Source organism: Malaclemys terrapin, chromosome 9, assembly GCF_027887155.1.
Source record: "Malaclemys terrapin pileata isolate rMalTer1 chromosome 9, rMalTer1.hap1, whole genome shotgun sequence".
Classification (NCBI taxonomy): domain Eukaryota; kingdom Metazoa; phylum Chordata; order Testudines; family Emydidae; genus Malaclemys; species Malaclemys terrapin.
In genome coordinates this window covers 6,055,595-6,081,038 of record NC_071513.1, presented here as the reverse complement: position 1 = coordinate 6,081,038, position 25,444 = coordinate 6,055,595, and the positions used below count along the sequence as shown (strand labels likewise).

Here is a 25,444-nt window from a genome sequence, read left to right as displayed (position 1 = left end):
CAAGAGACCCATGCCCCATGCTGCCGAGGAAGGAGTGCAATCTGACCTTGGGGAAAATTCCTTCCTGACCCTAAATATGGTGATCCGTTACACCCTGAGCATGTTGGCAACACCGACCAGCTAGACACCTGGGAAAGAATTCACTATAATAACTCAGAACCCTCCCCATCTAATGCCCCATCTTCGGCTGTTGGAGATATATGCAAATAGTAGTCGCAGACCAGCTACATGCCATTGTAGGCTCTCTCAACACACCATCCCCTCCATAAACTTATCAAGCTCAGTTTTGAAACAAGTTAGGTTATCGTCTCAAAGAAGGAGATCTGGTTGGTCTGGCATGATCAACCTTTTCTAAAACCATGTTGTATTTATTCACAGTTATCGTTCACCTCTATGTCCTTAACTTCTTTCTCTTTCAAAATTTGTTCCAAGACCTTGCATACAATTGAGGTCAAACTAACAGGCCTGTAGTTTCCCAGATCGCTTGTTTCCCTTTTTTAAAAATAGGCACTATATTAACAATTCTCCAGTCACGGGGTATGACCCCCAAGTTTATGGATTCATTAAAAATCCTTGCTCATCCATCTTGGTCTGCAACCCTTCCATATGAATTTTTTTCCCCCTTGCTTGGGATGCAGGCTTCAGATAGCTTCTGCAACTTTGACTTAGAGTAATTCCCAGCCTCCTCCACATTCAGATCCTTAAATTCTTCAGTCCAGTCAACTTCTCTAACTTATTCCCTTAATTTTTTTCAAGTTTGCCCTTTTAAAATCAAGGATCCTAGTTTCAGACTTATTTTTTGTTTATCGTTCCATTTAGTTTAAACTGAATTAGCTCACGATCACTTGAACCTCTACAATCAGTTCTTCTATGAGCTCCTTGCTACTTACCAATACTAAATCTAAAATGGCATCCCTTCTTGTTGGGTTGGCCACTATTTGGTTAAGAAATCTATCTGCCATCATATGCAGGAATACTTGGGCCCTACCATTCTTAGCAGCACTTGTCCTCCCATCTGTACTTCGGAAATGATAGTCTTCCGTAATCACACGATTCCCAGTAGTATTTGTTTCATTAAAAATATTAAAGCGGTCTTGATCCATATCCAGTTGGGACCCTGGGGATCTGTAGCAGACCCCAAGCACTATCCCAGTAGAGCCTCTGTTACCTTTCTTCCCCTGTAGTAAGGCAGTGCCCATGCATGCAGTTGCAATCATTTGCCTGTCATATCCCCTTCTTCTAGTCTTAAAATGGAGAAAATGTTGAAGACCAAGGACATCTCCTTGCTTGGCTGCCTGCCACCCGATAGTACTGTCTGACTCAACAATGAACGCTCAGAGTTTGGAACAAGAATTGATCCAGGGCAGACTAAATCCCCAAGAAGAAGAATATAGTAGTTTCCAGACCAGGCATTTAACTTCTCTTTCAGACTCTCTTAAGAGCCATGCAAAGAAACTGTCCACACACAGTGCTTGAGAAGTATTTTGTTTTGATTGTTCTTAAAAAGAATCTGGACCGTCCCGTAGAGTTTTGTAGTGAAACGGGGTCTATTTTGCAAATCAAGGAGCACGCTTTGTTCAGCTTCTAGTACAACTTGAGAACAAAGATTTATCTAGCCTAGCTCCCTTCTAAGACCCTCTCTCACCACCAGAAGTTGGTCTAATAAAAGACCCTCACCCACCTCGTCTCAATAATATCCTGGGACCAACATGGCTACAACTACAAGGCACGCTTTTAGAACAGAAAGTTGATCCGGTCTCTGTTCAGATTCGCCCCCTGCACCAGCCCTTTCATAAATGTTACCTCTAGTCTCACTTTGGTCAGTTTTCTTGTTCTTTTTAAACATTTTCACCTTCACGAAAGCAGAACGAGGCTTCACACTTGGTTAGTACCTACCAATCAGCCTTGAAAAATCTCTCTCTTCCCCTCTTAACAGCAGGTCAGCATTGGCATCCTGTCAGTGGCAATGCTCAATCGGATAATTTAGGGAACAGATAGGGTGGAGTAATTCCACAGCGCACCATTGCTCCACACTGAGAAGATAGTTTTGACCTACATTAATGACCTGTCATTGTCAAGCTGTAGAGGGATACCTGACATTCATGAATAAATGGATTCCAGCAGCTACGCCCACGCTAGAAATGTTTCATTTGCTCTTCAGTCTTTGACTATATCCTGGGAGGCTGATTTGGGAAATCTGGAGCCGACGGAATCCTTTTAAGCTATGTAACGTTTCAATTAGTCCCATGTTTTGTTTGGTTTTACTTCCGCTTCATAAGTCATTGCGAAGGGTTTTTTTTAAAGCAAGTTATACCGTACATTTCATATCTTCAATCAAGAATTGTATATGGGATTTATTTACAGCATATGTGCACATTAAAGGCGTAATCCAAACACAAGGAAGTCAATGGGAGTGACGTTGTGGACCAGGTCCTGAGAGAACTAAGGTCCTAATCCAGCCAAAGACAGAAGCACATGCTTAACTTTAAAAATGGGAGTAGTCCCATTGATTTGAACGGGATTTCCCACAGTCTTAAAGCTAAGCGTATGCTTAAGTGCTTGGCTGGATTAAGGTCTAAATGAATATGTCAGCAGCAAGATGCTGTATTTGTAGTGTGTAATGCTCCAAGGTTAAGATATATTTAATATTTCTGCTCAGGTTGGTCTGCACTGTTCGGCCGTACCCCAAATACATTTGCTAGCTGTTGAATAAGTGAGGCTTCTTCAGGAGAGTAACTGAAGAGGATGCAGTGCAGAGGTGGGGGTGTGGCAGGAAAACTGCGACCGTTTTAGCACACTGCTGCCTGAACGAGAGAAGTGAGAGCAGAGAAAACTTTGCTGAGGACGAGAACCTAGAGGGATGATATAGAACGTTGAACTATTGCATAATCCATAGTGCCATAAATCCACATCCACATTAATAAAACGGAGAGGCCAAGTGGCAAGGTCTTCCTCTCTTGTGGACAGCACGCCATGCTGCCAGGGGAGCGAGGAACTAATTGATGTAATGTGGCATTATTTCTCCTCCTGCACAGCTATTATTCATCTTCCACGCACTGTCAGTGAGCAAAGGCAATTGCTAATGGCCAGAAAAAGGTCTCCCTGAGCAGCATGTGTCTATAAACCCGTTCTCACTCTCTTCCCCTACTGCCTCTGCCTTTCTTCCTTATAAATTATTGTGATTAACTATTTGTATTATGGTTGCCCCACGCTGCCCCAGCTGAGATCAGGACCCCATTGTGCTAGGTGCACTACATCCCTAGAGTAAGAGACAGTCCCTGCCCCTAAAGAGTTTACAATTTAAATAGACAAAACAGGCACAAAGTGAGAGGAAGGAAGGATCGTCGTCACCATTGTCTAGAGGGGAAACTGAGGCACGGGACCATTTTCTAAAGCAACTCTATTGAGATGACATAAGACATTTGCAGCAGAGGCAGGGTTTGAAGCAGTGCTCAGGCTAGTACTTTACATGCAACCCCAGCCTTCCTTTTTATGGCTACGGGCAGCGTGGTGTAGTGGGCGGAGAACTCGACTGGGGGGGGGGGTCTATTCACAGCTTAGGCCTTGGCCGGCTGGGTGACCTTGGGCAATTCATGTCACCGCTCTGTGCCTCAATTTCCCCATCTGTAAAATGGAAACAATTTACATTCTCAAAGGAAAGAGTGTAGTGGTGATTCTAACTGCTACTCCTGAATTCAGAAATCAGGCAACAATTCAAATGCTTTCCTGGAGCGGTTACTGGGTTGAATTTTAGCTGTTTTCTTTGCAGCGGTAAAAGTGTTGAGCCTCTGCTTATAATTATAAGGAAGAACCGAGAGCTCAATAGATATGCTAATTTTTTTAAACATGCTTTTAACTCAGCAGCCATAAAACACATTCACATCAAATGCTAGATGAGAGCACCCAAGCCTACATTGTCGTAATTGGTCCTGGTATTGTGATAGTGTCTATGCTGAACGAAGGAAGGGGGGGGTTGTAAGGCGTAGCTTGGTTGAGGCAGCATCAGTGCCCACCTGGGGGTGGGGGTGTGGGTGTGGGATGGTTCATCCATGTTAACAAAGCTAAAACTCAAAGTTTATTTTCTGAGTTATTCTCATTATCCAGGAACAGCCGAAGCAGCCATCCCAGGCTTGCCTGAGTAGCTTTCAAATTTTCAATCTAAAAGATTAATTGTTAGCCGTGTGCTTAAGGAATTAGATGCGCCACTCTTGCTAACAACAAGGGATTGTAATAGGACATGCTGGGCACTGCAAATTTACTCCTGCGGGGGCGGTTTTTCACGGCGCTGCTGTTGTGACTGCAGAGAGACAGGGGGCCGTTTTACTGGTATTCTAATAAAGCATCCAAAGCATCCTTCTCCCTCAGCTACCGATCGAGATCCTTCGGTGCTGCGTGCTGTACTGCGGGGAGAATCGGGCACTAATGTCAACGCGTCTGGCGATAGGACTGCGGCAAAGGGAGAACTTCTAGTGGTGTAGTGAGGCGGGGGTGGGAGAAGCTTCCTAAAAGTGGGGTACAGGGGCCTGGCCCTGAAAGTGTGGCCCCAACCCGCCCCTGCCCCTGCCCCCGAGGCCCTGTCCCTGTGCCATCCCTTCTCCCCTAGCTCCTGCCCTTGCACCTCCCCTTGCCCCTGAGGCCCCACCCCTCCCTTCCCACCAAGGCCCTGCTTCTGCACTGCCTCTGCCCCCCCAAGACCCTGCTCCTCCCCCCATCACTCATCCTTACCGCCAGTAAAAAAATGGGAAGGCCATGCTCCCTCCCATTCCAGCACCCCTGTAGCAATACCCCCCATTGCACTCCCCTCCTGCCCACCAGTGTAGGAGTTACGGATAGGGTACTGATTCCCAAGTACCACAGCATCCCCTTGGGCCCAGCCAGTGTAACTGAGAGCAGCCTTTTCTAAGGCTGTTTTAAGTTGTGCCACAGGCAAGGATAGCCACAGACTGGGGCCCAGGACCAGGAGAGTGTAAAAGCAACACAGCCCCCAGCCCTCCTAGGATCTTGTCAGTTGGGACAGAGCGTGGTGGAGCTACCTGGTTTTAGTGCACAAACCGCAGCACTGCTGGGTTTCCTTAGCGATAGCACGAATGTAAACACCTACAACAGCCATCGTGAAAAAGGCTCGGGAGAGAGGAGGGCTGCTTCTTTCCTTCCCTAGCTATTCTTACTGTTCCACAGCCATCTCCCACGAGTAGGGCGAGGATTTGACCAGACAGCTTCTCTTTATGCCAAATCACCCTCTTGATGCTGCTGTGGCCCTGTAGGGAATTCACCCTGCCTTTAAAAGCTGCTCTTTCAGCCCGTCCTCTGCACGTGGGTAGGCAAAACTGACACCCAGCGGTGAGCTCAGAGACACTCAGCGGCAGAGAGTGAGGAGTAGCTGGCTCAAACCAACGCTGCCGCTGCCGGCGCTAACAGGCTAGATCCACCCAGGCGCCGCAAGCAATGCCCCCCCGCTCTGTGGACGCCTCAGCCGAGTTCCCTACACGTGCACGGGGAGAACTGGGAGCTGAAGAAACTAGCAAATTTGGGGTGGGGGGAGTTGCCTAACCTAGCCAGTAGGCAATGCTGAGGAGAGAGTCAGGGCCTATGCTCCACCCCTCAAAGGGACGTATGCGGCTCGGGATTCAGTGTCGTGAACCCACAAGTGTCCAAGGCGGGTCAACCCTTTCCTGCAAATCAAGAGAAAGAAGGGCCGGTGCTACCACCGCTCTTGACACCCATTATCCCACTGGTGAATGCATGCACCGAGATTTAAAGCCTCACTCTGCCCCATTTGGAGCTGGGATGCTAGGATTCGACTTAAATATTATGTAGAGCAGGTGTAACCCCTGCCTGCTCGGTGTGGCGCTCTGTCCCCCTCTAGTGGCCCCTCGCCCAGCTAGAGATTGATGAGTTTGCCATGCCTTAGCTAAGTGACATGTGGCTTTTAGCTCATGCACAAAGTTGCAGAGGTCCCAGGTTCAATCCCGCCCGCCAACAACTGGGGTCTGTTGACGTTACACAGGGTGTGGAACCTGCTTGTCCCAGAAGAATGTGCTACCAGTCATTCTTCCCCTCGATCTGGCCACTGGAATATTTCACTTCAACAGGCAATATTGCGAGAGACCCACCCCCACAGTCCCCACTAGTTAGAGCACTCACCTGAAATGTGGCTCAAGTCCCTGCTCCAAGTAGGGCAGAGTGGGGATTTGAACCTGGGTCTCCGGTGAGTGCTCTCATCCCTGGGCTATTGGGCTTTTGGCCTGCACCAGGTTTTGGGCAAGCCATGCTCTTGGGAAGCCTTGGAGCATGGCTAGTGGATCTGGCCTCGCAGGCAACATAGGAGGTGAATGCCTCGTTTGAGGAATTTGGGATTTAGGTGCCTAACATAGCAGCAAGGTGCCTAAATCTCTGTGGGGTGCTAAGCGCCCACGGCTGTAAATAGAACCTTTCGCACCGTTCGCTTTTGCAGCAGCCACACACAAAGACGACCTGGTTACAAACTAAGCACTAATTAGCTACCAGGTTAAAACAAATAACTTATACACCACTACCCCGCTAGAACGCGGTCGTGGGGAGCCAAAAATCCCTACCTTGTTATAGGTGAAACGCCGTTATATTGGGGTAGCGGTGGCAGGGCTCTAGCGGTGATTTAAATAGCCCGGGGCTCCCCGCAGCAGCCGGCGCCCCGGGCCCTTTAAATCGCCGGCCGAGCCCCGCTGCCATAGCCCCGGGGCAGGGCTCCAGTGGTGATTTAAAGGGCCCCGGGCTCCCCGCAGCAGCTGGAACTCCAGGCCCTTTAAATCGCCGCCGGAGCCCCGCTGCTACCGCGGTATATGCGACCCTGTGTTATATCGGGTCGCGTTATAGCGGGGTAGAGGTGTATGGAGAAAACACAGTTCTGATCATTCGCTCTCGAACTGTGAGCCAGCAGGACGCTGCATCCTGTACTAGCCGTGTGCTGCAGAGGAGCTCTGTTGGGAACCCTATTAAGTAGGAAATGGTAACGGCGCATTGTCTCCAGGGCACGTAGCCTTGTTGCAAGGTCATCGTGGGATAAATAAGGGCACAGCCTCCGTACGCCGTGCAGCTGTGTCAGACACATGCCTCCTCCCACCCGGCTCTGCCCAGAGAAGGCATGGTTGAGCGGGCACCAGGATTTTTAACCTGGCTCATTAATGTACCCCTCCCCCCCAAGTGGACATGCAAAGCAAGAAGGAACATCCTCTAGCAATGAGATCGCTGCTCAGTGGCCAGCCCTTGTTAGGGAAGACCAACAAACCCTAGGTCCTATTCAAAGCACTGGTGGCTAGCAATCCATCAGGACGACAGGGGCTTGCAGGGGATCGTGGATCGCAAACTGAGAGCTACAGTACGGCTTGTCTCTGTGCAGGAAGCAGCGAGAGACGAGCTAGTCAGTGGAGCAGCCAGCCATCCTGGAAGTCTCAGCAAGCAAGCTTGCCCCTTATGGCACTGTCTGGCACTCACTGCTAGCCATGGCCACCCCGGTTGTGTCCAGAGTTGGCAGCAGGGGAAAGAGAATGCTCTCTCTGCCAGCATGGCACTCTGCCCCTGTGCTCCAGGGAGGTCTAGGAGGTAATGTTTCTGCCTTAGGGGGGCCACCCAGCCTCAGCTCCTGGCCCCATCCCCAGCTTCGGTGCCGCTCCGTATCTGGCTGGGGGCCTGGCTGCTGGCACCCACCCGCAGCTTCTGGCCCTAGACCCACGCCCAGCTGTGGCCCCAACCTTGGCCCCCATCCGTGTCCTTCCTCCTCCCATGCAGAGCCGCGGCCCCTCTCACAGCCCTGGCTCCGGGGGAATGGGAAGGAGTAATGGGGGGGAGGGGCACTGGCATAAGGCAAAGTACCTGCCAGAGCCCCACCCTGCACCCTACGTTGGGCCATGCCTTCAAGGTGCCATCCAAGCCTGGCACACAGCGATTACACTCTGCAGGAAGTGGGAGGGAGCTAGCAAAGGCGGTGGCAGCGTTTAGCTAAAAGGGCAGCGGTAGGTGTAAACCGAAAGCAAGACTTGGTGACTGCTTCTCTACCTGCTTCCCAGCCCATGTGTGCGTTGTAATAGAAATCGACCTTTTCATTGGCCAACATGTCTCTCCCCCCCCATCAGTTCAATTACAGATTGATTCACAACAGCTTTCTACAGCAAAAGACGTAATGGCATCTTCCCCCAACCCATTTCACCAGGAAAAGGCCCCATCTAGCTCGGCAACACAGCGGTCTCTAAAAAGACCCATCAGAAAAGGCTACTTAATTGGTCAAGAAAAGCAAGATGCAATTAGGGATCCCTTTATTATTATTTCACATTTAGACTTAAGTGGCACCTAAACACCAATCAGGATGGGGCACCATTATACTAAATGCTGTACAAGCATGCAGTAACTAGCTTCTGTCCCAAGGAGTTTACAGTCCAAAAGGCACGAACTCCTTTTGGGGTTCAGGCGATCTGAATTAGCAAAGTGGGACTAAGATCACGTATAGAGAACGTGATCACCTTGACCATTAGAACAGCTAATGCTTGTCTAATGAGGCTGTAGTGTGTTCACAGGAATCCTGCACCAAACTCTGCTCCCAGCTAAACACATACGCACGTCCCCTTGAAATGAATGGGGCTTGTACATGTGGTTAAGTGGGAGCAGAATTTGTTCGCTATGGGTGTTTCCAACTTGCATTTCATTTTAATTTAAATGTGTGAAACCTTTCAGAAGGGCTGTGCAAAGACATATGTGGTTTAGCAATTTGACAGCAAAAGGATTTCAATTTTATACTGCTTGGAATCTGATTGCAACTTGTGGAAGGATAATATTTATGGTATAAAGTATTCTCTCAGCGTTCTGTGCCAGCTTGATAAAGACGCTTTCATTTGCCTTTTGAGTCTTTAATCTCTTTGGTTTGGGCACATGGACAGATCAAAAGATCAGAAATACCATAACACAGAAATATATTTATTAGTGAGACACACGCACACCTTAAAAAGATATCAACCTTTCTATAACTGCACAGTATGGGGCAAGCAAGCAAACACAATGTTTCATGGGCACAAGAAAGTGATAGAGAATGACTGTGAACGTATTATAACCCCACTCTGAAGGTGCCACAAAATATACAGAATATGCGAAAAAATGGAAAGGGTTCAGTGAAAGGCAATGAAAACACTTTGAGGTACACAGAACCTTCCATGTGAGGACAGACCTAAAACAATTAGTATGCTTAGTTTTGAGGGGAGTAGGAAAGAGCCATGATAGAAGTGATAAAGAAAGAATGGCATAGTCCTAGTCTACACTGGGGTGGGAGGGTCAACCTAAGATACGCAGCTTCAGCTATGCAATTAGCGTAGCTGAAGTCAACGTATCTTAGGTCGACTTACCTGGCCGTGAGGACGGCGGCGAGTCGACCGCTGCCGCTCCCACGTCGACTCCGCTTCCGCCTCTCGCGAACTGGAGTTCCAGAGTCGACGGGGAGCGTGTTCGGGGATCGATTTATCCATGTCTACATGAGACATGATAAATCGATCCCCGATAGATCTATCACTATCCACCGATCTGGTGGGTAGTGAAGACCTGCCCATAGAGAAGCTAAGCTACGTGCTCCTATTTGCTCTCTCTGATAATACAAAAAGAAAGGGTACTGGGCCACCAGTTAAACTACTAGTATTACTCTGCACGATGCAGAAGGCAGACTGGATGCCCAGTTCAGGAGAGCAATTTGCTGTCTTCATTTAATGCTGCTTAGCCCTCTGTGGGGTGGTTTCTGCTAGCTGATCTCCTAAGAAAGGAAGACAGCAGAGATAATTCCCAAAGGAAGAAAAGTTTTTAACCTATAACTGGAGTATGTTGCCTCAAGAAAGCCACATTCTCTCATCCCAGCACTTTGGAGTTCTTTTCATGCTCTCAGGGGTTGGAAAGGAATTGAAAGGGATGAAGGCTATGCCATCTTCCATATCCCCTGCACTAAAGTTTGGAGCTAGGAGATGATAAGCAACTTCAGCAGTCATTGCAGTCTGGATGGCTTCCAGCCTGCTATATCAAGGGCACGTTTTTTGCAAGATGATCTGTAGATCTTCTGCTGTATATTAATGAGGCCTCAGCTGAAGTATAGTCCCACGCTTTAGGAGCGATGTGGACAAATTGGAGAGAGTCCAGAGAAGAGCAAGGAAAAGGATAAAAGGTTTAGAAAACCTGACCTATGAGGGAAGGTTAAAAAAAACCTGGGCGTGTTTAGTTATGAAAAAAGAAGACTCAGGAGGGACCTGGTAACAGTCTTCAAATATGTTAAGGGCAGTTATAAAGAGGGTGGTGATTAGTTGTTCTCCATGTCTGCTGAAGGTAGGACAAGAAGTGATGGGCTTAATCTGCAGCAAGGAAGATTTAGGTTAGGAAAACCAACTATAAGGATAGTTAAATTCTGGAATAGGCTTCCAATAGTGGCTGTGGAATCCCCGTCATCGGAAGTTTTTAACAACAGATTGGACAAACTCCTCTCGGGGATAGCCTATTATTACTCAGTCCTGTTTTAATGCAGGGGGCTGGACTAGCTGACCTTTCAAGGTCCCTTCCACCCTATAGTTCTATGACCCCACTTGTCCACCTGATTTCATAGTGATTTAAAACTTTCCATATGCAGGGCATACTTTTCAGCAGTTCCAGCTTTTGATATACCAAGAGAGTCATACTCACATGAGCAGATTCACTGGCTTCAATTGGTCTAGTGTACCATGACAAAGAATACTTTGGTTATTGTCTTGTGGCTTAACGTTTTGGAAAGATATCCAGAAAGTTAACCTATATGGTAAAATCCCAGAAAACATAACTACTCCATGTGGAGATCTATCGTCAGAGTCTTACAAGAATGTCCTTTAGAGCCTTTGAAAGCAGTAATGTTACAATTTTAAGTAGGAAATCATAAAAATTAGATATGGAAAAACCTATTGGTCAGCTAGGCCTTTCCCTGTCAATATCAGGATTACAGCATGCAGCAAATGCTTTTAGTTTTTTCTCTAGCTCAGCCCACATTTTCCTTTGGCCAATATAATTCTGTCACCCCTAGCTGAACGCTTTGCACCATCTGCAATTCTTCTTTTTAGTGTTTATACCCTTCAAATGACTGCAGAACTACCAGCATTAGTTACTTAATGAACCTTTCCTGAGCTTTACAAAACATACAGTGCTTTAGATTCTTCATTTTATCTTAAAAGGATATTACATTTTCACTCCAATTTTGAAGTAAGACTGGAAATCTTATGCCCTTAAGCCATAGAAATCAAACAGGAGAGACGTGTATGTTAGGAGGGCATTAAAATATTTATAGGGGCTAGACCAGTCAGGAAATTTTAAAGACTCTCCTCTACTGTCCCTCACCCAGGAAATGGGGATGCTTATTTTTATCACACCAGTGCAGAAGCATGCAAGAGGTAACACAAATCTTCTCCCTTTCTTATTCATGCTGAGTAAACTAGCAGTACGGCAACTCTGTCTGGCTTAGGAAAGGGACTCGTGTTTGACATCTGCGAGGTGGTCTCTTGGGAATCCTGCAAAACATTTAAATCACATTACGGATCTTCTCTAATGGGATTCATTTCCTCTGCACTTATGAGAGGAGCATTTCCCTTCCTCGTGTATTATGTGCTAATTTGCTCACCTCCAATTAGGCATGGCTTTCGTAAATCAACACATTTAGAGGTGAGGAATAAACTAAAAGACAATGGAACAATAACAACAAGACATGAAGTATCTGTCATGAATAAATTTCAAAGCTGTTCACAAACATAAATTAAGCCTCATGACATTCTTTGACAAAAGTAGGTGTTATACCCATTTCACAGATGCAGTAAGACAAGCAAAGAGGTTAAGGGCCAGATATTTTAAAGGTAGTTAGGTGCCCAGCTCCCAGTGAAATCAATGGGAGTTGAGAGCCTAAATACTGTTAAAAATCTGGCCCAAAGTTAATTGCCTGAATTTTCACAGGTGAGTCAGAGGCAAGGCTGGAAAAAGATTCCAGGATTCTTAGACCTGTGCAAAGCTCTGCATTTTGATTAATATACTTTCTGTTTCAGCTCACCCTCTGAATTTTTATTTTATGGAGGTTTGGGGGTTGAATATTTGACTTAAGTACAAAGGAACACTGTCAAGTAAATAATTACCAGGGCTTTCTTATAGATCCAAAGATACCTAACAAAAAACACGAAATCTCACTGCTGGAGCACAGATATTTACCGTAGTTAGTAGCTCCGACACAATATATTTTTCTCTTTCCCCAATCCTCCCTTGAATGGATTTACATACTCTGATTTATTGCTTTGTTTGCAGTTTTCTGCATATTCCCACTATTACTGGATGTTTATTATGCAAATAAAAAAGATCCTCATGCTATGAAAGAATGCCCGGTAAAGAAATTCTGCCTAAATTACTTCTATGCCCAATTGCTGCTTATTTATGAATTAAATATTGTAGGTAGTTTCAGATAGCTCTAGTACATACTTCTTCCAGATCTCCATTACGTTACATCTTTATTTCTGACCAGCAGAGGCAAAATCTCTCTCATCTTTTCTTACAATCCATCCCCTGAATCATTTTGGTTATTTCCCACTGCATCTTTTCAGTCTTAGCAACGAAGCCTTTCCTATAATAAGGACAGTAGAATTGCACACAGTATTTTAAGAATGGGATTTGTAGAAGAGCTCAGTATAGGCCTAACTCTGCTCCCATGAAATCAATGGGAGTTTTACCATTTCATTTAATGCAGGGTTTCTCAAACAGGGGTCGCCGGTTGTGTAGGGAAAGCCCCTGGCGGGCTGGTGTGAGCCCCGTCTGCAGGTCCGGCCGATCACGGGTCCCACTGACCACGGATCGCAGGCCAATGGGGGCTGCTAGAGGCAGCGGCCAGTAAGTCCCTCGGCCCACGCCGCTTCCAGCAGCTCCCGTTGGCCCAAAGCAGCGATTCACGGCCAGTGGGAGCCGCAATCGGCCAGACCTGCGGACGGGGCTCACACCGGCCCGCCAGGGGCTTTCCCTACACAAGCGGTGACCCCTGTTTGAGAAACCCTGCTACAAGGTCAGTTAGGAAATCCCTCTATGGCCCCAAACCTGCAAAGTCTGACACCGATACTTAACTTCGTGCACTGTGAGTAGCTGCACTGAAATCACTTGGGCAACTTACAGTAGGTAAAATTCAGCAGCGCGCACAAGTCTGTGCAGGATTGGGACCTATCTATACCTACAGTCTTGATTGAGACTAAAGTCTTTTAAAGAAGGCGCTTATATTCCTGTAGCTAACAGGACCATGTTGGCTTCACAGAGTATAGAAATTTCTTCACAGAGTTTTTTCATCTGATGATCCAGAAGCTGTTATTTCCGATACCTTGCAAGTTGAAGTCTTCACATTTTGTGCTGTTGATATTTCACATGCTCCTGGGCGATGATGCAGAGGATACACTCTGGAAGGCCACATGCCAAAGATGAAGAAAATCAATCTCTGTTAATAAAAGGTGGAACTGCTGGTGCAGAAAAATCGCTAAAGTAGCAGCACTGTAGCTTGAAAGGGGTCCTTCAGAAATTCACGATGATAGAATGAAATCCTAGTTTGCATCAAAGTGCTGAAAGAAATTGGGAAACATAGAAATGAAAAGTTGAGATTTTGTTAAAAGTGGATACAATAAAGGATATAGCCCATACGGATACCACATCGTTATTCTCATGGAATCTGTAATTATGCACCCCACATTTAAAAGCATTTCCTAATCCGTTCGTCTGAATTATCATTTCTGAATCATTTGTGTCCATGCCATTGAATCCTTTTGAATCCAATTTCTGATCATTCTGATCAACTGCTCCATGAAATATCACGCAATTACAGCCCAGGTTTGCTTCATAAATGCCAACGTTGAGACTGTTCAATTTTGAATGATCCACATTTTTTACTCCTTAATTTGTTGGGTTAGCACCTCTGCTGGTGGGACTAACACAAAACACATGGTGATGACAGCCATGGGATAAATTCCATAGATCATGCATCCCTGATCAACTCGTTTGCACTCTGCCTGCTAACCCATCTCATCTGCGATCTAGTATAATATGACAAACATTTGAATAGCTGTAAACAGCCACCTTAAAAAGGGGAGGTTCCCTTCGCTCCCCGTCTGTGGGTGGAATTCCCCGCCCCTCAAATTATCCTTGGTTGAGGGTCAGGCTGGTTAATATTTAAGTCCTGGATCAGTGATTGGGTCCAAGGTCTGATACTCCAGGTGTCTGGGCCAGAAGCAGGAGCTTTTACACCATTAGAACAGGACGATTTCCAGCTTTGCATTGGTATAGTAACATTCACATCTGGTAGGTATCCAAAAACTGGACCTTAGAATTTGGTATGGGGGAAAAATCATATTAGATTTTTCTATATGTAATTAGTTATTACTTTTCTCTCCCTTGGTGATCTGGTCAGTTATCTGCTTGGAATAAAGTAGCCATTCCAAGTTTATACTACTGAAGTCTTTATACCAAATGATCATATCAGATGACTTCTTTTTTATTGTCCATAGATATATATTTTGAATGCAGATGTAATTCTTTTTATGCAAGAACATTTCAGGAGTTGAGCTGATTAGATCAAAACCAAGCAGAAGTTCCTGACAATTTATCTTCTTGCTTACTTAAGCAAGTCTGAGTTGTGACCGGAATTAATCAGTTTCCTTAAAGCTATTTTGTCCTTTTTTTTTTTCTGTACAAAATATTTTTGCATATCTATTGCCCTATATACTATTAACTTCGAGGCAAACCAGGTGACTATCCTTTTTGTTTTTATCCTAGGCTATTACAAATACACAATTCATTAATGCAAAATACTTTCACATTCTGCTGTGGGCTTCCTTTCAGAAAAGCTGAAGAGAAAAATGGAATATCATTAATATCATCCGCACATATACTAAGTTAAATCTCAAGATCTAATCCTGCAACACTTATTTGCATGGATAAATGGTCAGTAGGATCACTCAGATGAGTAAGGGCTGGACTGGGACCACAGTTTGTTACTCTCGGAAAGAGACAAATTCTATCATAGCTGCAACCTTTAGATTTCCCATGTGCATGCTTCATTCCAAAATTTCTAGAGACTTTTTTGAGATGCTACTTCTTGGATAACAGCAAGAACTTTCTGTCACCCTCACTGGTAACTAAATGTGTGGTTAACAACCAGAATATTCGTCTCACCGGTACACACTGACGCCTGGAAGTTCGTGAACTTTTGTAGGTTATCAGTGATGTTTCTGCGTCAGATTTTTGACTTTAGCTTTTGTCTCATTGTTGGGAGAAGGAAACAGAGGCCTGAAAATTACAATTTCAGTCATATTATAAAGAACACAATGAATGTATACTCTTCAGGGTTCTAACTTCAGACAGAAACTTATTTGCTAAAGGCCCATTTGAATAAGAGAACCGGTAGTGGGTTACTACTTAGCACTTCATTCTGTCCACCATTCTTTGCAATATAATTCCACCATCTCCCTGCTCTGTATCAGCAACCCACACTACTGTGGAAGAAGCAGCTTCCCCAAATGTGCAATTCAATGTACAACCAGCCAGTTTCGGACATGAAAAGAAGAGGGGGGAGGGATAGCTCAGTGGTTTGAGTATTGGCCTGCTAAACCCAGGGTTATGAGTTCAGTCCTTGAGGGGGCCACTTAAGGATCTGGGGGGAAATCAGTACTTGGTCCTTGGTCCTGTTAGCGAAGGCAGGGGGCTGGACTCAATGACCTTTCAGGGTCCCTTCTAGCTCTATGAGATAGGTAAGACACAAGCCACAGTTTGTCTTCTCCCAAGAGACAAAATACTTTGTCCACCTGGCACTATTTAAATTGGTTGTCACCACAGGGTCATTAAGTATTTTTCATGTAGCTAGAGGACTGCAGCTCTAAAGTCTTTATGGGAAGGGGACTCCTTAAACCATGTTCACATTGACCAAGAATGCTGGACTCCAGACACTAAACTCCCACAGGAACTATAGGACCATCACAAACCTCACCAGCTTCACTCCAAGTACAAGGTGCACTTCTTTGATTTGCCTTCAACATCAACACACAGCAGTGGGTACGGGTTTTTTTAAATGAAAAAAATCCACTCCCTCAACCAAAACAAAACATTGTAGGCACCGCACACAAACCTCCTCCTGGGGAGGGGATGAGAGAGAAAACAAACCACGTGTGACACAAATGTTAATTGTGGCTGGGAGGCGCTCAGACGCTACAGTGAGGAAAGTAGTTTAAGAACCTATATAGGACAGAATGCCTTCACTCCCATTACTTACAGGTAGACAATCCACCTCTTCTGGATGGTGTGTGTAAAATTCTCAGTGACCGTCCACGGGAAATCTATTCCTGTATGTGTTTTGGATTAATGTACAGAACATGCAGTCTAGTGTCATATTCCTTTCAGAGACATTCATTTTTTCTGTTATATCATCAGCAGCTGAAACTGATTATCAAAAACAGTGAAGGAAGAGAAGTGTTTTTATGATAATGTATCCCACATATTTGTTGTCTTGCACATTGTGTATGGTTGTGCTAAGACATTATAGGCTCCTAATCCTAACTGAGGCCAATGGAAAACCTATTGATTTCAGTAGGAAAGGGACCCATGTGAATCAAGGAAGTCCATCTGAATTCTTCATATCAATTTAACTTGCATTTTTTCAGTGCAGTACAAAAAAAAAAAATAACTAACAAAAACACTGTGTGCTAGCTGCCCTGAAACGTATTTTGATTGATATATTTGTCAAGGGCCCCATCCATTATTGCAAGACTGGTTTTAGACTCGTTGACTTTAAGGTCGGAAGAGACCATCTAGTCTGACCTCCGGCACATTGCAAGCCACAGAACGTTACCGACCCACTCCTGAAATAGACACCCTAACTTCTGGCTGAGTTACTGCAGTTCTCAAATCATGATGGAAAGACTTCATGTTATAGAGGATTCACCATTTACACTAGTTTAAACCTGCAAGTGACCTGTACCCATGCTGCAGAGGAAGGCGAAAACCCCTCCGGGTCTCTGCCAATCTGACCTAGAGGAAAATTCCTTCCCGACCCCATATATGGTGATCAGTTAGCTCAGAGGTGGGCAAACTATGGCCCGCGGGACCATCTTGCCCAGCCCCTGAGCTCCCGGCCGGGGAGGCTACCCCCTCAGCCCCTCCCCTGCTGTCCCCCCTCCCGGGCAGCGCTCTGGGCGGCGGGATTGCGTGGTCCTGCAGAGCAGCGCGGCAGTGTGTCTGGCTCTGGCCGGGCGGCGCGGCAGCGAGACATGCTGCTCTGAGGGCCGGGGGGGTTGGATAAGGGGTGGAGGTTTGGGGCGGGGAGCAGTCAGGGGACGGGGGGGTGTTGGATAGGCGTGGGAGTCCCAAGGGGCCTGTCAGGGGGCAGGGTGTGGATAGCAGTCAGGGGATGCAGAACATGGGGGGTTGGATAGGCGTGGGTTCCCGGGGTTGGCCTGTCAGGGGGCAGAGGTGTGGATAGAGGTCTGGGGGGCAGCCAGGGGACGGGAAACAGGGCAGTTGGATAGAGGGTGAGGTTCCAGGGGGCGGTTAGGGGTGGGGAGTCCCGGGAGGGGGCGGTTAGGGGACAAGGAGCAGGGGGGGTTGGATGGGTCGGTGATTCTGAGGGGGGCAGTCAGGGGGCCAGAAGTGGGAGGGGTAGATAGAGAGTGGGGGCCAGGCTGTTTGGGGAGGCACAGCCTTCCCTACCTGGCCCTCCATATAGTTTTGCAACCCCAATGTGGCCCTCAGGCCAAAAAGTTTGCCCACCCCTGAGTTAGACCCTGAGCATGTGGGCAAGACCCACCAGCCAGACACCTGGGAAAGGTTTGCTGAAAGTTAAGTTATTGGCTAGATTGGGGTGCAAGACCCTAAATTACTGGGGGGGGGAGTTATCAGTGTTGGTATTTGCTTTAGTCGCTCTGTTGCTAAATATTTCTAGCCTTGTGTTATACCAATAAAACACCTGCTTGTGAGAAGCACGGCTATTAGCATTTCAACTGCAAAGATTCCCCCTTTTCTTTTTAAGCAGGCAGGAAGCTTGTAGGTATTATTAATTAATAAACTGAATTGATGGAAACAAATACTTGTAAAAAATAAACCGTGTTAAATGCACCGTTTTGCGTTCCTGAAAGAACACAACGTCTGCCGCCACAAACAGCATAGATAGATGTTTAAAAAGACAAAGCCGTTCAGCATGTACGTCTCGTCTTTTAGTAGCTAGGGCGACATGCTAGGAAAGAATAGCAGTTAGACAAGCCAGAGAACCATGACTGAATGCCAAACTAGTCAGTTAAATTAGGTGCCTTCTTTTCCAAAGCTGGAAAAAACAATGAAAAGAAAACTGACGTGGTAGCCCAGCATGTGAGGGAGAAGAGTAGACATGGTGGATGCCGTTCACCTTCAAAAAACTGCACACCCACGTTAATGACCATTGAGTATCTGGAGGAGCCAGGTAAAGGGATTACCTCCTGCGAGAGGGGGAGGAATTACCACGGCATTGTGCCATCGCACCAGCATCGAAGGGATGTCTGGCATTAACAGGGCTCTCGGCTGCATCATAGCACCAAGCATAGCTTGTTACCGGAACAACAAAGCCAAGAAAAATCAAGGGTGAAATAGGCTTTTTAGAATGTTTTCCTTTCTATAGCCACCCTTTATCCTCTGTCACACCAGACCAAGTGCGGGGAGCGTATCAGTCCTCTCTGCAGCCTTTTGACGAATCCTGTGGTGAGAATGTCACACACTTAATGGGGGGGGGATGAAGGGAGGGGATACCTGCTTCCTTGTTACTGCCAAGTGTAGCCACTCCATGTGACAGCAGTGCACTCTGAAATCAACTGGCTTCTTGGGAGGGGGAGAGGGAGTGCAAATGTTGTGGTTCAGTTCCTAATCTGAACCTCCATCACTGAATACAGCAAGCCTTTTGTAAACAGCTGCAAATTACTGTACATAAGCCATAATCATTCAGTGGCCCACTGTAGTTTTCTGTTTTACTACTCTTAATTGGATGATATACTCACAATATTCCTTATTAACACAGCAAGCGATGGATGGAGTAATGCGGTAGAAGGGTTTTAGTTGGAAATCATATAAAATACAGTGACTGGCCCCCTTTGATAGTGATTGAAGCTGACTGTCAATTAACTAAATAGCAACTAATTAACATGAAGGAACAGGGATGACATTGTTTACTGTGCACTTTTTGTTAAAGCGACTGCCAATCGGTTGGGTTTGAATTCTGTTCCTTCGCCTGCACAAAGACACGAGGGCAAAAGGATGTAGTACAAATCTGTAGAAGAATGTTAAAATAGCACCGCTTTCTCTGAAAGGAATATTCAAGAAACTGGGTCCAGCTCTGACTCATTTAATTTAAGCCTCTTATTTCCTATGATTTTTTAAACCAAAATTACCCTCAAGATACTTTCACAATTTATTTCTTGCTTGTGTTTACTACAGTACTGACATAATTAGAGTCAAATCCTCATGCACACGAATAACTCTGTTGAAGCCTACGAGACTACACATATAAGGAAGGCAAGCAAGATTAAACTCAGAAATTTTAGGAAAAATACAGTGGCATTTTACAATAGCCATCACTACTATAGTTAAAATTGCATTCGTATTTCTATTATAAACCCCTTGCTTTAAGGGATTTATAACTCCAGAGTAAATACCTCATGGGTTTGCTGCTTGAAAACTGTTTTCAAAACATGTGCATCATTTGCAGTTCTTAATCTAAATTCCTACTGATTTCATTAGAACCTTACAAATGTTTTTGTCTCTTAAACAGAAATGGCATATCTCATCAATTTATAATTTTGATTATCCTGTCAGTTCTAAAATATATCCAACTATGCTAGGGGCTAATGGGCTACTAGGATGCATTGAGCAGTGATTTAAAAAAACAAAACAAAACCACCCCTTTATTTCATAGGGTGAAATCCACAGTTTCTACTCCCATATACTTCAGGGAGTTATTTTCCCCCGTATCGTTCGTTTCGGAATACTGTTAAAAAAAAAAACAAAGGCGATTAGTGCACAAAAAATGTGACAACTGAAAAAAGGATCTAAATTTTAAAGGATGAGTGTTATTTTGCTATAACCTATGTGAAAAGAATTTGCATTTGTGAAGCAGGTATTTATGCATGAAGAGATGGAAAAAAACACTGTTGTTTTTCCACCAACATGCAAATTACTCACAACAACAAATCCTAGATGTTGGAGGAGGGTAAATCAGTGACTTGTTTCTCTGGAAAAGATTGAAGGAGCCAATGGTAGGCTTGCAGTGGCATCGGCTCATAAACGTGGAAAAGACTGTGGGAAACTGTTTAATTTTTTGTTTTTAAACTTCCTGTGTTGACCTTGGGATGCATATTGTGAAAATTCTGCTCTTACTGTTGAACTTAGGTATTGTTTACAACTCCAGCATGGATCTTAGTGTTGAACCTAGTTATGTCTTACAGTAGCTACAATGATGTGCATGAGTGGTCAACACTGAAAGAAAATGTGCCCCTGCTCATTGGACATACTAATTAATGCTGGATTTAAAACTAATGAACATATCACTTATTTTGCCTTGGGAAAAAATATTGAATCATGCATTTTTGTTTGCATAAAGTCTAATCCTGCACCCCTCGAATTAAGAGAGCTCTCAGTGGTTTCAGTGGTGCAGTTCAAGGCTTTACTTTCCAAGTTTTACTTTCCCACCTGTATCTTTGTTCTCATTATTCTCAGAGACTGGAGAGTGTCAGAGTCACACACACAGAGAGAGAGAGAGAGACAGACTGGGTAGATATAGATTTAAGCCAAAGTTCACAAGTTTGGCTGAACCCCAGTACTTCATGCTCAGCACCGCCGAGCATCAGGCCCCTTATTTATATGGGTACAAAGTGGAGTTGTGTGTCTTACTGTGACTAAGACAGCTCTTTCTGCCATCATCACATATCACTGTACACTAGAGCTGGTCGAAAGAGGTCACGTTTCACCAAAAATGTTGAAATTTTTTGGCCGTCTCAAAATTTCTAATTTTTTGACAAAAAAATAAAATCTAAAAAAAAAATGGTTTTATTTTCTTTCCTCCCCCACCCCCTCTTCTGTTATCTCTCCCCCCCCCCTTTTTTTTTTTTTTTACTTTTTTCCCCTCTTCCATTTTGCCATGCAAAAAGGGAGAGAACAGAAGGGGAGGAGCACACACAATAATTGTGGTTTGGGGGATTTTTTGGTCAAAAATATAAAATCAAAGAATTTAGAAAAGAAATTTTCCATGAAAATGTTTGTTTGAAAAATGACCAATTTTGATTAAAAAATTAAAGTTTTGCACAAAAACTACAGGCCTGCGCTACGCAGTGACTCCTGCTGGGAAAGCCGTACAGGGATGGACTACGGCACAGCCTCCCCTCACTCTCTTGCCCTCCCTAGTCTTTTGTATGACTTGGGCAGAGGGCAGGCTGCTAAGCAGCGTCGCTGTTGCTGGGGAGTAGACTGGGAATTGATGCTAGAGGTTTATTATTATTTGCTGACCTTCCCATCATCTCCTGAGGCAGTTAGTTTAGAGGCGTGGGTGTCCAGTGCACTGAAGAGGCAGGGCTCTGTGCTGGCAGACAGCCCCTCTGCACAAGGCATCAGCATGCACGGGGAGAGCTTCACCCCAGAAACAAGGAGAGTGCCTAGGACCATGCAGATGGATGCAAACCGTGTATTTATCTTCGAAAGCTCAGCTGCCAGTTTCCAGTGCAATTCCTTCTTGTTACTCTTTGGCCTCTGGTGCCAAAAAGAGGTGAACTGACTCAGCCAGAATTACAGGATGAGAGTCACTCACTCAGCCAGGATTACAAACTAGGCAACTCCTAGTCTTGCTCATTGCTTTAAGCATTAGCCCCCATCATTCCTTTCGAAGCAGCGAAGTTCAAATTGAAAGGTTATGCTTCATCTTTAACCCTTGCCATTGTAACTAGGTGCTGCATGGTTCTCAGAACAGAGCCTGATCTCACAGACTGGTTTTCCAATAGCTATCGCTGGCTTCAAGGACATACAGCATGTAATATGCTGTGCTTGTCAAAGGGTATCAATAATTTAGACTTCATAAGGTAGCTGCTATAAGCTAATTTAACATCAAGTGGTTGGTAAGAGACCAATTTACTCACTGCATCTTTGCTTGGAATTTTTACCGGACTTTTCTCCTTTAAACACTCAGTAGTTCACGGCTGGTTTATATTGTCACTGTGCACGCTACTAGCAAGTACAGAGAGACTCTCACTGATCAATAATTCTTCACTTTGAGTTTACTCATTGGGCAGCAAGATTTTATTATGCTTCTTTGAGTTGCTCTCTGCACTCTTCCATGGGTTTCAAATTGTATTATTCTGGTGTTCATATTTTTAGGGCCAGTGTTCCATAATTGGATGGGGAAGGTATGTCTTTTAACCATCTGAAAGGCAATGAATATCAAATCATCTTGTATTAACTGATGTGCAATTCAGCGCTGCAGGCATTGATCTGTTACTTTCTTCCAGGAACATTTCACACCTGAATGCAAGTTCAAAGAATCAGTATTTGAAAACTACTATGTGACGTATTCCTCAATGATCTACAGACAGCAACAGTCTGGCAGGGGTTGGTATCTGGGTCTTAACAAAGAAGGAGAAATAATGAAAGGAAACCATGTGAAGAAAAATAAACCCGCAGCACACTTTCTTCCAAAACCCTTAAAAGGTAATTTCTTTAGTTTTCCCAACTACTATGAAATGATGTTACATTATATCAGAAATATTTAATTGCAAAAAATACATTTTAAGTGTTGACCCATTTACATAATGGAAATGTAAGATCCTGCAGCACACCATTAATGTAATTGGAGCTACTTTTTCAGATTTGACTACATATTGTGATATTAATTTGCTTTGTGTATTCAAATACATATGCAACAGAGGGTCCTGTGGCACCTTTGAGACTGGTAGTTCCCAGTATGTCCATTACAGTCCATAAAGATTTAACCTACATAGTACAACTGGCAACCAGCAAAAAGATGTATCATGTCACACTTTGTTTTACGCTTCAGGGATGTTTATTAATGGTATAATATTCAGATGGTAACATTTTATCTCTACTACACAATTATTAAACATATGGACCAGCACCCAAACATTAAAAACAATGCATGTGAGACACAGATGATGCCTTGTCTTAGACCCTAGGTTTATTTGAGTAATCTCTTAAGGCAAATGCCATTTTGAAATCATAGAGATTATTTCCAAGATGCACAACCCTGGATGGATAGAAAGGCCATTTCAGCCTATGTCTTGTCTAGCTTTACAGTCTACATATTTAGGGCCAGATTCTCAGCAGAATCCAGTGCACCGACAAAACCACTGCATTTGTGTATGCAATAGAAAACTTAAAGGTTCATTTTTGTGGTCATTTACCTGGATCATGTGCACAAATGTTGAGTCGGATCCATTGATTTACGCCCCGTGAAAATCTAGCCTATAGAATTTTGCAGAGAGAAAATGGTTATGTGCATATTTTACCTAGTCCCTCTAATATTTTGCCCCTTAATATGGACCTTTGAAATTCTCTTTTCATGAGTGTTTACATGTAGAAAAAGAGAAATCTCCTAATGGTCTTATCCATGTAGTGAATACATTTCTTTTACTATTCCCATGTTACTTATTATTGAACGAAAAGGTCTAATTAGCCCTTGAAATTGCATAGCCAAGAACAGAGGCAAAAGTAACAGCATATAAAATGTGCTGATGTGCCGCTATTTCTTTCTGATTTTCAGTGGCCATGTACAAAGAACCTTCTCTTCACGATCTCACAGAATTTTCAAGATCTGGAAGTGGGACCCCGACAAAAAGCAGAAGTGTTTCAGGAGTGTTAAATGGAGGGAAATCCATGAGTCAAAATGAATCAACGTAGCCAGGTTAAGGCAAGCCAAGTGCTCTGTAAATGGAACCTTACCGCTGGATGCCGTTGAATTCTTACTAGCAGTCTTTCATCCAAACCGTTCAATTGTTCAGGACAAGCCGCCGAACTTGCATAGGTCACTCGTTTATCAGCCATTAGATCTTCTGGTTGTCAAAGGATATATCCCAAATATGTAGAATATGCGTGTGCATATCACAAGGCACCGGGATAGCCAGCAAAACATAACTGTGGAATAAATCTCGGAGAAGAAATGTCCAGCTCTTTTTCCTCTCTCTCTTTCTCTTTCTTTTTTCTCTCCTATGCTTTGTGGAAAACTAAACAAAAACATTTCACAGCATTCACGGCTGATAAGAATTTGCTTTCCAACCAAGAAATAAAAAGACCACTTTTGCTCTTCAAAGGAAATTTTAACGCTTATATGTTTTATAGGGGCAAACAACAAAAATGTAAACTTTGTTGTTTTCTTGGCTTACTGTTTTATATCTAAGGCTTGATAACAAAGGTATCCTTTAATTTGGATTAGTGCAACTTTTTGATTTCTCAACTCAAATGGGCCTTTAAAGCTGTGTCTTTAAAAAAACAACAACAATAAATTCAGGGCTGGAACTGAGAGTCGGTGTCTCAGGCTCAAGCAAACAGTGTTCTTGTGATTTTAAACACACTGAAATATAAATTTTTATAGATTTGTAGCATTCTGGTAAAGTTCTTGTGCTGACCCCAGTCTGTAAGAATTGAGTTGTTTTGTTAACCTGCGTCAGTGGAAGATAACGTAAAGGGATAGAATTATCCTCCAATGTAGATTTATCTTAATTCCATTTTGTGTATCATGTTAAACTGTTGTTGTGGCGTCTTTTCTAAAGACAGAAACTGTGGAATTAAGGTGACTTAATTTTTTATAAGAAATGTCTTATTTGTAAAAGTCCTTCTTTTCCTGTAATGGGCACGTGATTCTTGTGTAGGAGGAAGCGTTAGGACAGGTTACCCCTAAACAACATATACTCATACATGCTATTGGAAAAATTGTTTAAAAATTTAGTTAGGTTTCCATTTAGGTCATCATATCTGTTGCATGGGAGAAAGTTGGAATATTGGCATAGAGTTGCATGATGTGTAAGATTTTGTGCATTAACCATCATTGGATTCTGTGCTCCAAACCTGACATAGTTCTGTACAAGCAGTTGTCTGCCTTGTACAAAAGAGTTGTTTATTATTTGTTGTACACACAATCATGCACTGAATAAACTATTTATATTAAGATGTACTTTTTTTAAAAAAAGCTTGTTGTTTTATTAGACAATGTACATTGCTGACTTTTACTTGGAGACACAGAACTGACAGTCAGATACATGCAAATGCGTGTTACTAATATTATATATACCATTTTTTGGTTTGTAAACACCTTTATGTGGAGCAGTTTACACCCCTGGAATACCATTCACAGTAAACATGCCCTTCCTTAGTGGAGCCCCTTCTTATATACCCAGCTGAGACTGCAAACAGGATG

General features: G+C 44.2%; 1 protein-coding gene and 1 long non-coding RNA gene across 7 annotated transcripts in view; one reads left to right on the top strand and one right to left on the bottom strand.

The window, feature by feature from the left end:
• Window positions 1–25,201, top strand: part of FGF13 (fibroblast growth factor 13) — a 336,658-nt gene extending 311,457 nt beyond the window's left edge. For all 6 annotated transcript variants that reach the window (XM_054039868.1, XM_054039869.1, XM_054039872.1 and 3 more), the window contains 2 exons: window positions 22,527–22,725; window positions 23,795–25,201. In XM_054039868.1, the coding sequence (XP_053895843.1) occupies window positions 22,527–22,725; window positions 23,795–23,931 (336 nt within the window). In that variant the 3' untranslated portion in view covers window positions 23,932–25,201. The remainder of the gene's footprint in view (window positions 1–22,526; window positions 22,726–23,794) is intronic.
• Window positions 8,923–14,075, bottom strand: LOC128843225 (uncharacterized). Its single transcript, XR_008446206.1, has 2 exons — window positions 13,154–14,075; window positions 8,923–11,525 (listed from the first exon to the last, which is right to left on the bottom strand). It is a non-coding gene; the product is annotated as an uncharacterized LOC128843225 (long non-coding RNA).
• Window positions 25,202–25,444: the final 243 nt, after the last annotated feature.